This window comes from Amphiura filiformis, chromosome 19 (assembly GCF_039555335.1).
Source record: "Amphiura filiformis chromosome 19, Afil_fr2py, whole genome shotgun sequence".
NCBI classification, from domain to species: Eukaryota; Metazoa; Echinodermata; class Ophiuroidea; order Amphilepidida; family Amphiuridae; genus Amphiura; species Amphiura filiformis.
This window is the reverse complement of record NC_092646.1, coordinates 40,714,364-40,733,462: the sequence shown is the minus strand read 5'-3', so window position 1 is coordinate 40,733,462 and position 19,099 is coordinate 40,714,364. Positions and strand designations below refer to the sequence as shown.

The 19,099-nt window shown below is 38.1% G+C and overlaps 1 protein-coding gene across 1 annotated transcript in view; it reads left to right on the top strand.

Annotated features, from left to right (window-relative positions):
• Positions 1–17,340, top strand: part of LOC140141304 (phosphatidylinositol phosphatase PTPRQ-like) — a 177,717-nt gene extending 160,377 nt beyond the window's left edge. Inside the window, exons 20-28 of the mRNA XM_072163131.1 lie at positions 298–597; positions 2,168–2,452; positions 3,154–3,951; positions 10,387–10,496; positions 10,980–11,199; positions 12,061–12,157; positions 13,556–13,768; positions 15,322–15,361; positions 17,195–17,340. Of these exons, the coding sequence (XP_072019232.1) occupies positions 298–597; positions 2,168–2,452; positions 3,154–3,951; positions 10,387–10,496; positions 10,980–11,199; positions 12,061–12,157; positions 13,556–13,631 (1,886 nt within the window). The 3' untranslated portion in view covers positions 13,632–13,768; positions 15,322–15,361; positions 17,195–17,340. The remainder of the gene's footprint in view (positions 1–297; positions 598–2,167; positions 2,453–3,153; positions 3,952–10,386; positions 10,497–10,979; positions 11,200–12,060; positions 12,158–13,555; positions 13,769–15,321; positions 15,362–17,194) is intronic.
• The last annotated feature ends 1,759 nt before the right edge of the window (positions 17,341–19,099 follow it).

The window sequence follows — 19,099 nt, the reverse complement described above, 5'->3', positions numbered from 1 at the left end:
TGAGTAGTTGATGAGTGGGTCGTTATGGTTTTACCATCAACCGCATTTATAATCCTGTTGCTTTGCTGATTGCTCCGATAGATATCAGCAAACTCATATAATGTTGGCTTGTTCCTATTGAATGCTCTGGCGTACTTGAACCATTATCGAAGACAGCAAAGCATGGCTGAGCTCAGTAGACCTTAAAAGCTGCACTCCCTTATACCCATGATTATAATGCATCTCTCATTCCATGTCAACTAGTCTCTGGTTAATTTCAAATCTTCTATTTTTGTGCAATTTTGTTTTCAATTATAGCACCGTTGGCAGTCCAGAATCTCACCGTCACACCCAAATCATCTGGTGATGGCTTCCTGGTGTCATGGCAACAACTGTCAGGAGGATGTCAACCCAGTGTTTACCGTGTTGAACACCAACTCGTCAATCTTGATCAGTGTCGACCAGAAAATCAGAGGGTATCGGGTCAAGTAGCTACTCGCACACAATCTGACATTGAGGACCTGCAGGCATATTCCACATATGCTATAAATGTACTTGGAATAAATAATGCTGGAGAGGGCATAGTGGTAGAAACAATGGCTACTACTTCACAGAAAGGTAAAGTTGTCCTTAAAGCAATAATATGTGATTTGCATAAAGAATAGATTCCTATTTATATGTTAGTTTTTCACTGATCGCATTGCCCCCTTTTAATTTTGAGCAAAACAAATGAAGTAATATGAAAAATTGCTATTTCATCCCAGCGCCTATAATGTGTGTATTAGCTCGTCGAACATATTATTATCATGATTATTGGCGGAGCTTCACACAGTACAAACAGAGATTTCCGGATTTAATATAAATCAGTGGATATTAACGTGCATTACGTCAGTGAATAATCAATAACAAAATAGTTGGCTCACTTTCACAATATGTTGGAACTCTTCTTAGGTGCTCTGATAGTTCAGTAAGATTTGGCTATTCAACTTGAATTCCATACACCACTTACGGAAGACAGACCTTAATATTCCACACAGGGAGTGTGAATTTCAAATTTGAAATCTACACTAATGTTTTCCAAGGGGCTCTATGGATTTCAGCTTGGGTAGCTAATTAGTATAGGCCTAACTATGTTTGATGAGAAGTACAAACATTCCCCATACCTGTCCCCTTCCATTCAATCAATGTTGGAGAGAATGGAGAGCCCAGTGTCAAAAATGCTTTCATCAACATTAAATTAGGGTAGGTGTGGTGATATGCCAGCAATGTGCCAGCATTATGTATTTGGTTTTTGATTGAACTATTCGACCAGAGCTGCCAACCCTTCTTGATCCTGCAGAAGACTTCCTCATTTGCTGACAATCTTCGGTCTTCTGCAAAACATATTAAATCTTCTGCATTTGCAGCCATCTGGCTTAATCTTCTGCATTTACAGCCATCTGGCTATCAATTATACGCCCATTGTCCCGTCCTTCTGCAAAATAAAAACATTGAGTAGCCTTGGAATGGCATTTTTAAGGGTCTCATAAAGCTAACATCCAGGAGCTTTCGGGGGATGCTGATCCCACGCAAGGGCCGCTGCCCTTGCCGCCTAAGCTTTTTTTACACTTCACAGAAATCTTCTGCATTTACATATTCCAATGGTGGCAGCTCTGTTATTCCATTTGAAGTCTGCAATACCTCTGTGGAAAATTTAAAAATAATTCCACAGAGGGAGTATGTTTTTCAAATGAAATTTGCTAGGGTTAATTATTTTGAAACCTATATTCCCCATTATGTATTTACCTATATCTTTCACAGCTGGAGTGAGTATTTCAAATGGCAGTTACCCAATTTTCCATTCAATTTAAAACCCATACACCCTAATTATTTTGAAACCCATACTAACCCTGTATATGACTTTACCTATATCTGTCACAACAGGAGTGAGTATTTCAAATGGAAGTTACCCAATTGTCAATTCTATTTGAAACCCATACTACCTCTGTAGAAGACCTTAGCTAAATCTTCCACAGGTGGAGTGTGGATTTTATATGGAATAGCCATCTGTACCTCATTTTCATCTGCCTGTCTACTTTTTGTTCTTGTCAAACCATTACCATAAACTAAAACCAAAATGATAACAACCTCAAATGTTCGAATTTGCAAAATGTTACATTATTCCTGATTTTATGCTCTATTCTATTAGCTCCTAGATCAGCACCAACCAACATCACAGTTAACACTGACCACGGTCTACAGCTCACCATCACCTGGCAACCGCCTCCATGCGGCAACAGAAATGGACCCATCTCTTACACGTACAAGCTTACCAAGCTATCAGATAGGACTGTCGTAACTGGCAACACTGCGGAAGAAAGCATGTTGTTTTCAAATCTTACAGCGGGGGAGCAGTATATGTTTGAAATAGCAGCCATGACTGATGCAGGAGTTGGGTTGTATAGTACACCGATAATACGAGTTGTTAGTGAGTGTAAGTACATAATGTTTATTGCAAAAACTCTCTGATTGGATGAGAATAACTGCCAAAATCAAAATTATCGGATGAGCCCTTCAGCTGTGTCCCTCAGCCTAACTGTAGAAACTTAGATTTTAAGGCTACTTGCAGTCAGTTTGCTCAAAATAATCAGAAAGCACTCATTCTCCTTGACATGTTAATGATTTGAATAATAGGGTTTTGTCTATGGGCAGGCAGAAGGCCCCATGTAGCAAAATTTTAACTTAATCCTCAGCTTGCCTCCCCCATCCAAGATTTGGTTTGAAAATTGAAGGAAGCTTTAGATGAGTTGACTGCTGACGTAATTTCCTGGCAGTATCATCACAATTTCCTTTGTTTTTTACCTGGCAGTATGCACGCGCATCATATTTTGTTCAGGGCTCATGCTTTTAAACTTTCACCACATCACAATAAGGCTATTGAACAGTTTAGTGGTTGTATGCAGCTTGCTCAAGCATACCGATATACCAGTCCCTTGCCTTTATTGATAAACATTGAGGACAACTCATCTCAACTTTATTTTAGAAACTAAATAATTGCAGTTTTGGCTGTAGAGTAGTTTTGGCTTCACCATATTTTGTAATTCTTTTATTCTCAGTATCTTTAACTATGTGAACTCCATCCATGGCATTGCCTTTTTTAAAGACAGTTCTTGTTTGTAATTGTTTTATTCTCAGTACCTGCAACTACAAGTGGTTACTATACCACTCAAGCACCAGAGGACAAGACAACCTCTGTGGTGACTAGTATAGCACCAAACATGACCACATCACCCGATGTCACCACAGGTGTGTCATCAAGCGCAAGTATGACAACAAGTGTCGCAGGTATGTTACCAAATGACACATTGACAACCAGTGACACTATGACCACAGGTGTCCCAACAACAAATTACACTGTCAGTACAATTGTCCCTAGCACAATGACATCAAGTGACACTGTCACAACAAATGTCGCTACGACATTGACATCAAGTGACACTGTCACAACAAATGTCCTTACGACAATGACATCAAGTGACACTGTCACGACAAATGTCCCTTCAACAACAATGACATCAACTGATACGGTAACAACAAGTGTCCCTCCGGCTTCAATGACACCAAGTATGACATCAAATATCCCCTCAACAGTGTCATCAAATGACACAGTGATGACAAGGGTCCCCTCATCAACAATGACATCAGATGTCCCTTCAACAATGATGATGACCACAACTAAAATGACACCAACTCTGACAACAGATGTCCCATCAACTGTGATGTCAACTGTCACAACAAGTGTACCAACAACAAAGACATCACCAAGTGACAAATTGACATCACCAGATGTCACTACGACCACGTCATACAGAACATCACCCAGGGATGATAAGACCACCAGATTGCCTACCACAAGCTTAGCCAGCAGTAGCCCAACCACAAAAGTTCCACCAACCATGAAGACATCCCCGCCAGCAACCACTGCGTTACCAGGTATCAACATCCGTTTATCGAGCTTCTTTAGTTTCATTGGTTTTGACCTTTGACCTTTACCTATGCTATGCAGTTAACTTTAAGTTGCTTTTCTTATATTCTGTTTTGCTTGGTTATCATAGATGTGTGGATTGGGCTATTCCAGTTAAAATCCACATGCCCCATGTGGAAGATTTAGCTCAAGTCTTTCACAGAGGGTGTATGAGTTTCGATTAGAATAGATAATTGGGTAATTTTCATTTGAAATACTCACTCCAGTTGTGGAAGATATAGGTAAAGCCATAATACAGTGGAGTATGAGTTTCAAAATGATTAACCTTGACCAATTACATTTGAAAAACATACTCCCTTTGTGGAAGATATGTCCAAAATCTTCCACAGGGGTAGTGTGGATTTCAACAGGAATAGCCCAATTTATTTTTTTGTTTGTGATTTGTTTGATCAGTATCAAATAGGCAGACCTCAAAACGTTTCATTTTGACATCAGGATGCATTAGATTAAGTCTACAGGGTAATTCACCCTTTCTTATTTAACACGGGCTGATCTTTAAATGCACTAGCATTGTTCTCCCAAGCATAATCAATAAAGATGATTAATATGTGGTCTGTAAAAGTTTGAATCTTCATTCTAAATCTGCCAACATTTTGAACAAATTGGATAATTATTGAACAAATTATCCAATTTTGGAGTAGCTTCCTGTCTGCAATTTGCAAAATTGGATAATTGCAGTAATAGTGTGTTTATTTTTTACAAGTAAAGTAAAAAATGCCTAATAATTTCTGCCTATTTTGTACTGATCAAAGTGTAAAAGGTTGATGCACTTTTAAACAGGTGGTTCGTAAGTACCATTTATGTAGAAATAGTAACAGTACTAACCATACTGATAGTCAGGCTATTTGTGACCCAATCTGATCCACTCAGGCCAAAGTCAGAAATTTTGAAAATTGAATCACTAAGTTGCTAAGTACATACAGTTACTGATGTTGAATCCCCAGGTGCCTTTAATACTTGGTTGCAAAGTTATCAACCTTTTATATGTCCATTTCCTTATGTTTTTTATTGCTTTTTCTCCTCACTCTTTGCCTTTATCTCAGTTTCATTATTGCCGACTTTAGCCTGATTGGACCAGATCTGGTCACATTTAGCTTGGATATTAATTCAGCATTTCATCTGACACTTGGAGGCACTATTATCAGAGCTTTAATGGGAAGAGTTTTTTTTCACATATTTTTTACATTGACCACATTAGGCACATAGTAATACTATGGCATTGTGAACTGTAGAACAATCAGTGACTTGCATAATATGATCACCCTAAACATTATTACAATTTGGCATTTTTGGAACACAGCATAAAAACTATGCTATATCTTGTTATTCTTAGCATGTCCATTTCACCTGAAATACTTTGACCCTTTAAATGTTTATCTTCAATACCAAAGGACAAAATTTTCTTATCCCAGCTTCATGCACTTTAGTACATAATATTAGATTTATAAAGATTACTGTTAAGTGTCAGAAATGTCAAATTGGCCATAATATTTGTATTAGACCACAAATTGCAACAACAAATTATTTGATATAAGGATATTCCTCGTATTCATAATGCAATTTAGTGTGCCTGATGTGCTCTCAGCTCAGGTCTCGCAAAAATTCGGTGCAAAGGTGGATGACCAAGCCCTTAATACTTTTGGAAAAGAGGTGTTTTTTAGAGTACTTACTATCCTATCTTAAAAGAAATGAAGAATTTAGCCTACACCATCCAATTAACCCTGGTTTGCTGAATTGGGCTATTCCATTTAAAATCCATACTCCCCCTGTGGAAGATTTTAGAAATATCTTCCACATGGGGAGTATGAATTTCAAATGGAATGAATACATTAGCAGCTTCATTTGAAGCAAACCCTCCCTCAGTGGAAGATTCAGGTTGAATCTTTTTCAGAGGGTGTATGAAGTTCTAATGGAGCTGCCTAATGTGTATATTCCATTTGGAATTCATACTCCCACTGTGGAAGATATTTCCAAAATTTTCCACAGGGGTAGTGTGGATTTGAAATGGAATAGCACATTGGAGGAAACATTTCATGCTGGGTGTGGAGAATTGAAATCTTTTTGCCTTGATGTCTCGTCTTTCTTGTGCTACTTTTGCTGTGATGATACTAATGATTAAGTGTGATTTTAGTGAACTTTGTGACATGTAATGTGATGTGATCAAGCAAAATGAGTTGGGAGTTGGATATGGGCAGAAGTATGTCAGTATTTCCCGTGTAACACCATTGGTTTTTTGATAACTAAACAAACTAAACTTATCAGGTGATAAACATATGTTGCCGTCCACTATGAATGGGTTATTCCATTAAAAATCCACACTCCCCCTGTGGAAGATTATGGAAATAGCTTCCATAGGGGGAGTACACATTTTAAATGGAATGAACACATTAGCAGCTCCATTAGAAACTCACCCTCCCTCTGTGAAAGATTCATGTTGAATCTTTCTCAGAGGGTGTATGAAATTCAAATGGAGCTGCCTAATGTGCTCATTCCATTTGAAATTCATACTCCCCCTGTGCAAGATATTTTGAAAATCTTCCACAGGGGGAGTGTGAATTTTAAATGGAAGCTTGTTTTGAGAGATGATCCACTGAACCTCTTGAAAAACATTAGAAAAAGGATTTCCAAACTCTTTTTAAGACCCCTTGCAAACAGGCAACAGGGATATATAATATAAATGTTAAACTTATTTTGTCCAATTCACCGCTTGCATGGTTCAGCCATATTGGGTAGAGTCTCAAACTGGTAATAGACATAAAAGAAAGAATTATGTCACTTTACACAATGTTATATCAGCTGATATGACTCATTGAATTCCCATTCATGCATGCTGCCAGATCGAGGCTCTACCTTCAAACTTGATGACCATGCAAGAAGTGAATATCTCAAAAGTGAAAATTTTAAAATTAAATTTGTGGTGGACAGTCACATAATCTGGTTTCTGTGAATAATATAGTGCAGTGGTCCTGCGACCACAAAGACAGCCGTTTTGACCTTTGACCCTAGTGATAGACACACAAATTTGTGACTAAACCATAAGGCACTGGCTAATGTCAATGCATGTGTGCAAGTAGCATCACTCTGCTATGTTGTTGGTTGCAGAAGAGGCATTTTGTAGGTATTTCGTCTCTGACTGGAAGTGAGCCTTTAATAACCTTTGACCCCAAATATGTACACACCCTAGAGACACTGCCAATGCATGTGTGCAAGTGGCGCCACCTTGCTATATTGTTTGTGGTAGAAGATGCATTTTGAATGTATTTTGTCTTGGACCGGACTTACTTACTTTATCCCATGTGGGACATAAGGCCACAACCAAGTTCCTCCATCCAGTTCTGTCTTTAGCCCTCTTCTCTGTCTCTGTCCATGATAACTTAGTTAAGTTCTGCTGCCACTGTTCTGCTCCAAGTTGTGATTAGTCTTCCCCTGTTTCGTTTCCCTTGAGGTGTCCAGTAAGGTGCTTTTTTAGGGATGTTGATTTGAGTCATTCTGAGTACATGACCCAACCGTTATTTCTTGCATAATGTGTTTGGAGTTTGTCTTTCTGTGATGATTTTCATTTTATATGTCGATGGATTTTACAAAAGAAGATTTTACAAATTTTTCTTAAACATCCATTATGAAATGCTGAGATTTTGTTCATGGCTGCTTTTGTGACACACCAGCATTCTGAGCAGTCCTGGTCCTATAGTTTACAGTGTAAAATATTGGACACACCTGGAGCCAAAACTGGGCAACCATGGGGTAAAAAATGCCTGGGTGTCTTAATATAAGCCTTGATTCTGAGTCATAAAGAAGAACTGATTTAACATTGCTGTTGTAAAGTTTGATCTTGGTTTATAAACTATATTGTTTTGAGTTCCAAATTGGACGAAGTTTACAGAAAGCATTTCTTGCCTTTTGCTGAGTCTTGATTTAATGTCTTTGGTTGTAGCTTCTTCTGTACTGATTATACTTACCAAATATGTGAATTCCCTGACTTCTTCCAGGTTTGCATTGTCCAACTTGATTGGCTCTTGGCAGATGAATAGCTTTGAAAACTTCATCCTCTGTTGGAGGGTCAGTGTTGATATCTAACAAATGTGGTGCTGGTTACGGATCTGCTGGGTCATCTGGATCTGGTCTGTTGAGAACTTCTTGAAAATGTTCGACCCATCTGTTTGCCTGTTCCTGTTCTGTGGAAATGGTCTTGCGATTTTTGTCTTTAAGTGATGGGTTTTGGCAATTTCTTGCACCACACAATTCCCTTGTAATTTTATACACCTTATGCAATTTACCTCTTGATGCCGCTTCTCCAGCTTGGCTTGCTTTCTCTTCCACATTGAGTCTTTTATCTTTTCTGACATTTCGTTTTGACTTCCTTTTTTTTCTGTCTGTAAGATTCATTCAGCTGGTTTTGAAGCCTAGCTGACATAGTATTAACTAGATTTTTCTTGATATTTCTCCTTTCATCAATATAGTCTTCCAAATTTGCTGGGATAATCAGAACTTGGACCAGAAGTAACCCCTTGATGACCTTTGACCCCAAATCTTAGAACACCCTAGAGACACTGGCTAATGTCAATACATGTTTGCAAGTAGTGTCACCCTGCTATGTTGTTTGTGGCAGAAAAAGCATTTGGAAGGTATTTTGTCTCGGGCCGGAAGTGGGAAGTGATCCCTTAATCACCTTTGACCCCAAATCTGTGAACACCCTAAAGACACTGGCTAATTGCCAATGCATGTGACCAAGTGGCGTCACCCTGCTATGTTGTTTGTGGTAGAAGAAGCATTTTGAAGGTATTTCGATTTGGACTAGCTGGAAGTGCCCCTTTATTGACCTTTGACCCCAAATCTGTGAACACCCTAAAGGCATGTGGTAATAACAATGTATGTGTGCAAGTGGTGTCACCCTGCTATGTTGTTTGGCAGAAGAAGCAGATTGGAAGAAAGAAAGAAAGAAGGAAGGAAGGAAGGAAGGAGGGAGGGAGGGAGGAGGAAGGAAGGAAGGAAGGAAGGAAGGAAGGAAGGAAGGAAGGAAGGAAGGAAGGAAGGAAGGAAGGAAGGAAGGAAGGAAGGAAGGAAGGAAGGAAGGAAGGAAGGAAGGAAGAAGGAAGGAAGGAAGGAAGGAGTAGAAATCAGACTCATTTTGCTTGATTGCATCACATAGCACTTCAAAAATATTCCAGCTTGCACCAAAACTGTAACTTCTTACTTTTCTCTTTCAGGTCTGCAAATAGTTTCTAATTTACATAGGCTGGTTTTCTTCTTCAGAAAATTAACATCTCCATTACATATGAACTTGTTTTATGTGATAATCATTAGGCTCACAGACTACTACAGACCATGTATCAACAGTCTAAGTCCCTGTGCATTGTATGCTGTGAATTCTCGCATATTCATGAGGGCTGATTGTTCCATCGTGCCATGTCTAACAATTACGCCAGCGTCGCATGCCTTTGCGTATAGAGCTTTGCGTGCCTTCGCGATTACGCGATAGACCGTAAAAAGGGCGGTAAGTGCGTAACAGTTTTGCCTTATTTCATGGAACAATCGGTCCTCATTATCGGGTGATGCTGAGACTTTGACTGCTTGTACGCAATCTGTTATCTTTTTCGTCCATGATTAGGCTATTCCATTTGAAATCCATTCTCCCCCTGTGGAAGATTTTGGAAATATGTTCCACAGGGGGAGTATGAATTTTGAATGGAATTTAGCACATTAGGCAGCTCCATTTGAAACTCACCCTCCCTCTGTGGAAGATTCAGGTTGGATCTTGCTCTGAGGGTGTATGAAATTCAAATGGGGCTGCCTAATGTGCAAAAATAATACATGCATGCTGATGTTGATGCATCTATTACACAAGCCCCGAAGGGAGGACTGCATTAGATACATCAACATCAGCACAAGTACATTATTTTGTCTTATTTCTCGAACAACAAGTAATAGTGTTCATTAATCTATTTCATACACAAGAAGATAAACACATGATTTTGCTGTTTTTATAACAAAATTATCACTAAAAATGTTGGAAAATTGAACCAAATAATAGATTCATCAACCCGCCCAAAAAATGAATCAATCCTACGCGATGCGAACGCGTGTGAAAGCATGGCGCTTAGTACAAATTATACACAATCAATGCACTCCGCATACTTTTCTGATTGGCTGCTTTGACACCGTAATTGTTCTCATACTCCAGTTGTCCCTATCTTTGTCTCATCATCATCTCATCCTATATATCCTTATCTTTTTTCCTTCCATTACTGTAGTCAGATAACTTATCTTCGTCTTGTCTTGTACTGGCCTGTGTAGGAGGGCGCTGTAACCCCACACATTTAGCAGTGTCCTCAATGACTATGTGATTAGGTTATGATAATGTGTTTTTATTGTATCATTTTCAGCTTATCCCATGCCGCCTAATCTCATCATGGTCGGGAATGGTCAGAACATGTTGGACATCCAGTGGGGTCCACCAGGACTAGATGATGGGGTCAATGTACAGCATTATAATGTAAGTATGATCATTCTACTTCTCCCCTCCCTTACCTACTTTCCCCATGAAAAGGTATGTGCTTTCTTTCCCATATTACCACTACACAATTTTCACACTACCAGCAAAATACCTCTAAATAAGAAAACTTTATTCCAAAATTTCATCTCAAATCAAGTATTTGGCCAATATGAGTTTGTTAAAATCATGTGATTCGTGCTTGATAATTATTTTTCTAACATATAAGGCATAATGTAGTGATTGCCGGAGACACCCTTCAAGGATCTCTCCTCTCTTTCTTGTTTTGATACTCATCTTGTGCTGTTGGGCAGGAATAACCTCCTATGTGCTTTTGGCCCCTGAACATGTTTAAAACAAAACTGCGTACAGGTTGCATAGGAGGCTTTGCTTTAAACATGTTCAGGGGCCAATGACACATAGCAGGTTTTCCTGCCCAATGACGATAGAACTTGATCAATTATTATCATTCCTTCATTAAAACAGGTCCAATACAGAGCCAGTGTCAAGGCGTACAACCCAAGCTACACACCAGGAGAATTTACCTCCTATGATGCAAGTCAGCTAGACTCTTCATGTAATCCATGTAAACTAACTATCTCTGAACTGGAACCATCAACGCAGTATGAGGTGAAAGTATCAGCTGTGATAGGGGGCGTGTTTTCTGAAGATGCTGAACTCAAGGCGTCAACACAGATCTACAATGGTATGTTAACACTATTTCCCGGGGGCCACTCAGAATAGTACTTAAGCATCCGCGTGAAAGAAAACACTGATTTAGGGTGGTTTTGAAAAGCAAAACAAGAATCCTCATTTAGGGTTAGTTTGACACATTTTCGACATCCTAGCTTAGGGTCATTTTTGGAAGTCAATTCACGTGGATGCTTACAACTTTTATACGTGAGTAGCCCCGGGCTCTATTTCGGCCTATAAGTGTGTCATTATGAGCTAATGAGAACATTGACAGCACTCTCTTTTGGGCTGTTCCAGTTGTGACCTGCTACCACAAAATCAGTGTTAAGTTGCAAGGAGATAGTCACTTAAAATGCCCTGGCTACTGCGTTAGTGTTCACTCACCTGTTAAAGCCATTAAGTATGTCTGTATGTCCTTTGTGAATGGGGCACAATGGGCCATTCACGAAGGATAATACTACTGGCTTGTACAGGTGGCGGCAAACAAAGAACATCAATTTAGTCAGACCAAATATCTCCAAACTACCAACTCAACAAAATGAGTATAAAGTCGCGTCGACTTTACGCTGATTTCGTGGTAGCAGGTCACAATTGTAAACCCCCACTTTGAAGATTTTGGATTTCCAGCCAAATTCAACAGTTTAGATTTATCCAGATCCAACCCTTTTCATCCATAAAAGTGGGAAAGGTGTGGAAGATTTTGGAATTCCAAACAATGTGATGTTGCTGCATTTTTAGCTATAGCAGTACCCCAAGTGACACCCCAAACTGAAACCAACCTGGATGTAAAATGATGTAAGAACCGGTAAATTTCCACAGACTGTGGGTGACAAATAATTTTTGTGTATTGTTAACTTTTCTTTCTTGGATACAGGTCTTACAGCTCCAACCAAACCTATACTTAATGCTGGGGTGTCTACAAAAACCAGTGTTGCTATAGGCCTACCTGATGTAGATGATAAATATGTGAGGTAAGTATGCTTAGACAATAATAAATGCGCGCGCTATTTGGTTTTAGGTCATTGCGGGAAATCGGAGGGGTTTGTTTTAGGACAGAAAAATACTGAGGCCCAAACCTGGACGATTTCACGCAACGACTGTAAAACAGATGGTGCAAAGTTATTATTGGCATCCATTACCACCATGTTACAAATATGATTCAGGGAAATAATGCAATTTTAAGACTATTGAAAATGTATTTCTGTTCTCTATTGCACGAAAAACACTGTTATTTGTGTGCAAGATTGGAGCAACTGTGCACTTTGCGATCAATTGTGAGATATTAGAGAGTTTGTGGAAAACTACAAAATAATGATGGAAAGCATGTCATTTCTGCATGTTACTCTGAAATTTCCATATTTTTGGATCTATAGCTTGGTATTTTTAGTGATTTTTAGGCACCTTTTTCTGATGCTATACAAAAAAATAGTCCCTCTTTTTGTTTCAAGCACTGCCCAGCTCTATGGTATTTAACGGTATTTAACCTATACACAATAAGCCCATTTACATTGTACATTGATGCCTTTGTTGAAGTGAAATGATCAGCTGTATTTCAGTGGTAGGGGAATAAGATTTTTTTTTTTTTTTGGTAAAAACTGATTATGCGTATGTTATAATCATCAACATTTACATATCTATTGCTATTACCAGTGGGTGGAGGTGAATTATAAATAAAATACTGGAATAACTTACGAATTTTGCGAATTTTTCATCCAATCTCATTGGACTTCATCTGGCAACTGCAAAGATGCTCCGGTATTGATCGTAGTCGGAGACTGGTCACGTGTCAATCGGCAAGGAATATTGACAATCGATGAATCCCAGGCGTGCGACAGTTGGAATCTCAGGCCCCCTCGTTTGTTGATGAGGGATGGCTTCTCCACTCGTTCCCAAAGCGCTTCTCGAACTCCCCGCTCAAACCACCTCTCCTCACGATCTTTGCAGTTGCCAGATGAAGTCCAATGAGATTGGATGAAAAATTTCGTAAGTTATTCCAGTATTTTATTTATAATTCACCTCTGTTTCTACGACTGGATGAATCATAATATACATCAACATTACCAGTGGGTTCTGCATCACATATCTTATCTCAAAAGGCTGCCTTGTGTGATTTTGTTTCTTATTGTCATCCAATTGTGTGGCGATAAACTGTAAAATTAACTTTTTATATTAACTTTGAGGCAGTATCACAATACTACAATCTCATGTCCATTCATAGAAAGAAAGATGCATGCTGAAATATAAAAAAACAGTATGAAATACAACAATGATAATAAAAATCACACAAGGCAGCCTTTAGAGATGCATCAATTATGTGATACAGACAACGATATAATCATCAACGTTTACTTATATATTGCTGTTACCAGTGGGTTCTGGATTGCTGTCGCCAAATCTGGAAAGAGAAACCGTCGGCGGCTGAAACACCCACGACAGACCCAGTGATCGTCGGTAGCGTGGATAGATCCACCAAGGGGTTTAGCGTCGGCGATAACAAGACTTATGGCGCCTATCATAATCCACCGCTGAAATCTGGACAGAAATATGACATCTATGTGGCACTTGCTAGTGAAACCCCTGATGTAAGTACTATTATCAAAGAGATTACTTAACCCCATGAGAACTACCTAAAAAAAAAAAAAAAAGAAGTTTTCATTATCAATTGGACCATGCAGTCAGCAACATTGTTAGAATAATTTCACCACACAAAAAAATTGGGGTGAATTATTTGCAAAGCTCCATTCTGCTTGATGATTAAAGTGAAAATATCATGTAATTGACCAATCAGAAGCAATGTTACAGGGATGTAAGTTTTCTGTATTTTTACAGAATTCTGTAATTTTTGTAGTCCAGATTTACGCAATTTCTTTTATTTTCAGCCCATTTTGGGCTTTTTAGCCCGAATTTAGGCCTACACGCTTTTTTCCGTATTTTCCGTATTTTTTCTTCAGGGTTACTTACATCCCTGAATGTTAGATCGGCAGGTAGTGCTCAGGGGGTTAACATACATGCAAGCCATCTTGGATATATGCAAGTCAGGGAAAACATGTACTACAATAATCACTGTCTTCATAAACATTTTAAATTATTATTCCTCATTTCTCATAAACCAGTTATTACATTCACCTTTACTGCACTTCAAAGATGGCTGCTCATATTATGGCAGCCATCTTGGATGCACAGAGAAACGAATATTCCTATTTATGGTTTGTGTACGGGTAGTTCTCAAGGGGTTAAACTTATTCCATACATACAAGGGCAGTTTGTTGGCATGCATGTGACACTAACCACATGATAAAGGCACTGACGTCACTACCAAACTTGAGGTGAAATGAAATACAGTATGAATTCAAAAATGTACCTTTCACATTTTCAAACCCATGCATGAAGAAATTTATGCACAATGTGACACTATCCTTTTGAATCATGCTCAATGGGATATATAGACCATATCTTCTAATGCTCTAATGATCATTTACTCCAAGTAACATATTAATTTTGACATTCTTTGCCAGGGTGTCAAAGACATTGATTTTACCTGTCCTAGGAGTAAACTACCTGTCCAACATGACAGGTGGATGGATTGCTATAGTAGGAATTCCAATTGAATGAACACAGCTTTCAATAGTGTGACGTTTTTTTGCGTACACTGCGCGATGTATGTCACTGCGTGTGCGACTGTGCGTGAGTAACGCGGAAGTGAATCTAACCATGCTAACGCACTCGTGATTGTTTAGCATTGTATCCAAGGTTGTGTGTTCGCGTTGTAGTTTGAAATACGCGATATACGATTGTGGTTGGATCGAGTACAGCTGTTGAAAGCTGCGTTCATTCAATTGGAATTCCTACTATAGTTAACACCCTGTTGCTAGCATCTTTAGGTCTCATCATAGTTTGTTCTTCATAGACCTCGTTTGCTGGTGGTCTTTCTTTGGTCAGAAATATTCATTAAGAGCATCACCACCAATTCACCTTAGTGACTGCGCACTTTGATCATCAGTGAATTATGCAGTATTAGATGTGAGAATTAACGTCATCAGGACTAATTATGCAAAGGCTTATGGGATTTACCGAAATGGTTAATTATTAATACTATATTTTAATGTTGATGTGTTTTATTTTGTTTTATTTACAGGATTCCAATGGTGTCTGGGGTGAGCCATTGACAGTGACAGGTAAGATTGTTTGTCTGTTTGTTTGTTTGTGTGTGGGGGTGTCTGTGTGCCCTTCTGTCTGTTTATTTTGTTCAGATACAGTGCAAAAAATTGTTCTCCTTATATTAATTTGTCAATGTTCTCAAGAAATGAAATTGAAGGTGTGCAAACATGATGTAATTGTGCTCCACAGATTAAACAGATATGATGCTTTAAGGGAACATATATGACCCTTAAAGGGGTACATCATGATCCACAGCCTCATCCCCAACTTACGCCAAAAAAGTTGATATTTTTATAACATCAGAACCTAGGACTACTGTTTGTAGGCCTAAAATATTTGGCAGATTCGGTTGCTTGCCAAAATTATTGTATTTTGGGGCTGTCGACAGCCCGCAACACAGTCGACAGCCCGCAACACAGTGGCCTATGGGCGCTGTAATACATGTCATTATGCATAACTTGCAAATTCAATCTCCGAATGAAATGAAATGTTGGAAATAAGCCTTTTTTCATGGATATCTGTTGTATCATACCCTAAAAAGAGGGTTAGTGCTAAAATCACAAAATACCTGTGTAAGTATTTTTTTCATCGAATTTTTTTATGTAAAATTGGACAATTATTCTTAATTCATTTGTAATTATTCAACTTCCAACTCCCTATTGAGAAGTAAGCTCATTGTTGTCACATAAAGCGAACCAAAATGGCGACCCCTAACTGCACATGCCTCACTATGTATCGTGTAGATAAATATGCAAGCATTCACTTGGATGAAAGTGTCTCCATAATTTGGGGGTTCTGTTAACATTTTTGCCTAATTAGCCAATCATAGTGAGTGCAGGATTATGGGATAAGTAACTTTTCCCACCGTTTTGGCTGAGCATTTTAGAGCTATAATCACCCATATTCTATTCAGCATCTCTTACCATTTTTACCAAGCAACCTTATTGTTTTTGATATCTCTTGTGAAATTATACCAATTTCTCTTCTTTGTGACAATTTAAAAATGTAGCACTATTCAGAAATAAAGTTAATTTTTATTACTTCAAATTATTACTTTTTATTACAGAAATAGGTTCTCATTGTTGTCAGCATAAGTAATTACCTTCTTTATTATGCGATGATAACTCAAAATCTATGCATCAAAATTTAAAACTGAAATAGCAAAAGGAAACCCAGTTTTATTTGATGGGAATCCATAATATCAAATCCATTTTTTGGTGACATACCTTGTTACAGTTTCATGCTGCTACACTTCATCAGACTGGCAACCTTGCTTTAACTGTAACAAGGTATGTCAAAAAAAAATGGATTTGATAGTATTTATGAACAATCCAGATGAATCTAATACAACAGAAACCCATTTTTTGTTTTGCAAATTTTGATGCCTCATTTGTCTTAATAGCCCAACATTTGTGACCCTCTGAATAAAAAAAGATGCCCATTCAAAAGTTGCACCCATTGAAAATGTTGCTTTTGTTGCTTGAGTGCCTGGTCATCACTGGTCACTGCAGGTCAACCTTGACCAGTCATGTAGAGAATGTAATGGTACACCGACTTGAGTAGCTTTTTAGTGCAACTTTTGAAAATGCATCTTTTTCATTCAAGAAGTCACCATGGTTACACATTTTTAGCTATCCAGACAAATGAGGTATCAAAATTTTCATAATTAACCTGTGTTTGTTTTTGCTTTTCCAGTTTTTTAATTTGATGCATAGATTTTGATTTTTATCTCGTAATAAAGTGGGTAATTACTTTTTGGTAGGAGTTTATATGCTTCCCTGGAACAGATTCATTTGGATAAAAGTAAAATATGGGAATTCAGTCAATCATTTGTTTGTTTCCTCCCACAGCTGGTGATTACAGGCCAGTAACAGGGTCCAGTGAAGACAGGGAGCTACCATTACACATCACATGGATTATCATCATTGCTGGGGCTGCGGTATTCTTCATCGTTGTCTCGCTGTTCATCATCTGCTATGTCAACCAACAACACAAGAAAAGGTTAGTCTTGGTAATCAAAACTTTGTTTCTGGGCTATTGCAGTTGAAATCAATGTACCACCTATGAAAGACATGACCTTAATCTTCACACAGGGAGTGGGAATTTCAAATGGTTACCTGAGTGGGTGCTTCCATTTGAAATCTACACCCCTTGTGTAGGAGATTAAGCTTGCTTTCCATAGAGGTTGTATAGCGTTCCAGTTGGATTAGCCCATTCAGAGATATAAACAGTATAACGGGAGGGTGACAGGGGTGCACCCCCATGGTTATCTTTGATGGCCGGTCCTACCCCGGTAAGGTGCTGGGATGAAAATTTTATCACCAAAATGAGCGCAAACGCCGCAAAGGAAGTATCTACAATTAGCTTAAGTCATTTAGGCGTAAACGCATGGTAAAAAATCTTTGGGGGGAGGGGTTGGTACAACCTCCCTCTTCATAGTTCTAGGGTTTTAACACATATGTTCACACAAATAAATAACAAACTTGATACAACATCACATTCTATGTTTGATAACTTTAACTGTTCAGTTTTTGAACAAATCAGTAGATTATACATTTTCGTGACAACATACAAAAAAATTACTATGGAGTAGAATGTAGTTAACTTTTTATATGCTATAAACATGATATTAGAAATATTGAAACAATAAACATTTGGAAATTGCTTTTTTACTATATTCAGCTATAATTGACCTAATGGTTTATATTTTTATTTGAAAAATGATAAACCTTCCCTAGATTTTGACGTGCTCTAAACAATGGTGCAAAAGTTTTAATAGCAAATGATGCAATATTCTCACAGCTGTGACTCATCGGACAAGTCAACGCTACAGTATAGCAGGGAATTCCTTTGTGACGGTTATATTTGATAACAATAAACCAGTATTTATAGGATACAGTGCAATGTGAATCAATATGATTCCCCAATGCACATTACAATGTAAAATCTAAACATGTTAAATCATATTGATACATTTACAAATATTTTTACTAAAACATAATTGACTAAAATAGATATTGCACATTATACATTTAGTAAAAAAGAAAGAGCACCTATTATATTTCAGATTGTTAATAGACCATCTGTAAAATGTCATAGCACAATGTACAATATTTATATTGAAAATAATTAAAAACCTTTATTTGATCACAAGCACAAAATTGCACAGAACAAAACCCATATCACAACATACAGTACCTGCATCATCTATAAAAATACAAGGGCAATAGTAACTTTTTGTAGCACAAAAAGTCCCTGTTGTGCAATGTAGGAGAAATATGCTGAATATATGATGGCATCCACCAATCAAATGACAGGATTTTTTTCCATGCGTTATATGCATATGGACATGCATATAGTTAATATTTTGACCTAACAGTGTTTTAACTGTATTTGTTGTGATGAGTTTCTAGCTTCCTGTCTTTTCTTCCAATAATCTGATATCTCTCCATAAATCACATATAAAAAGGGATTTATTGAAGAATTGATAGGTAATATGAACCCAATTATCCACATAGGGAGAGCGTGGCGCAATGGTTAGGTACTTGCCTTTAGTGCATGAGGTCCCGGGTTCGATTCCCGGCGGTGGTGATTTGCTGGGATATTGACTTGGAAAAAAGAAAATCTGAAATTAATTGGCAACTTCTGTAGATTAAATTCAGACTTCCGCTCTCCCCATGGTTCATTTAGAATTGGGTAAATGAATCATGAAAGTACTCAAATCCTTCGGAGGGGCGTTAAGCCGTCGGTCCCGT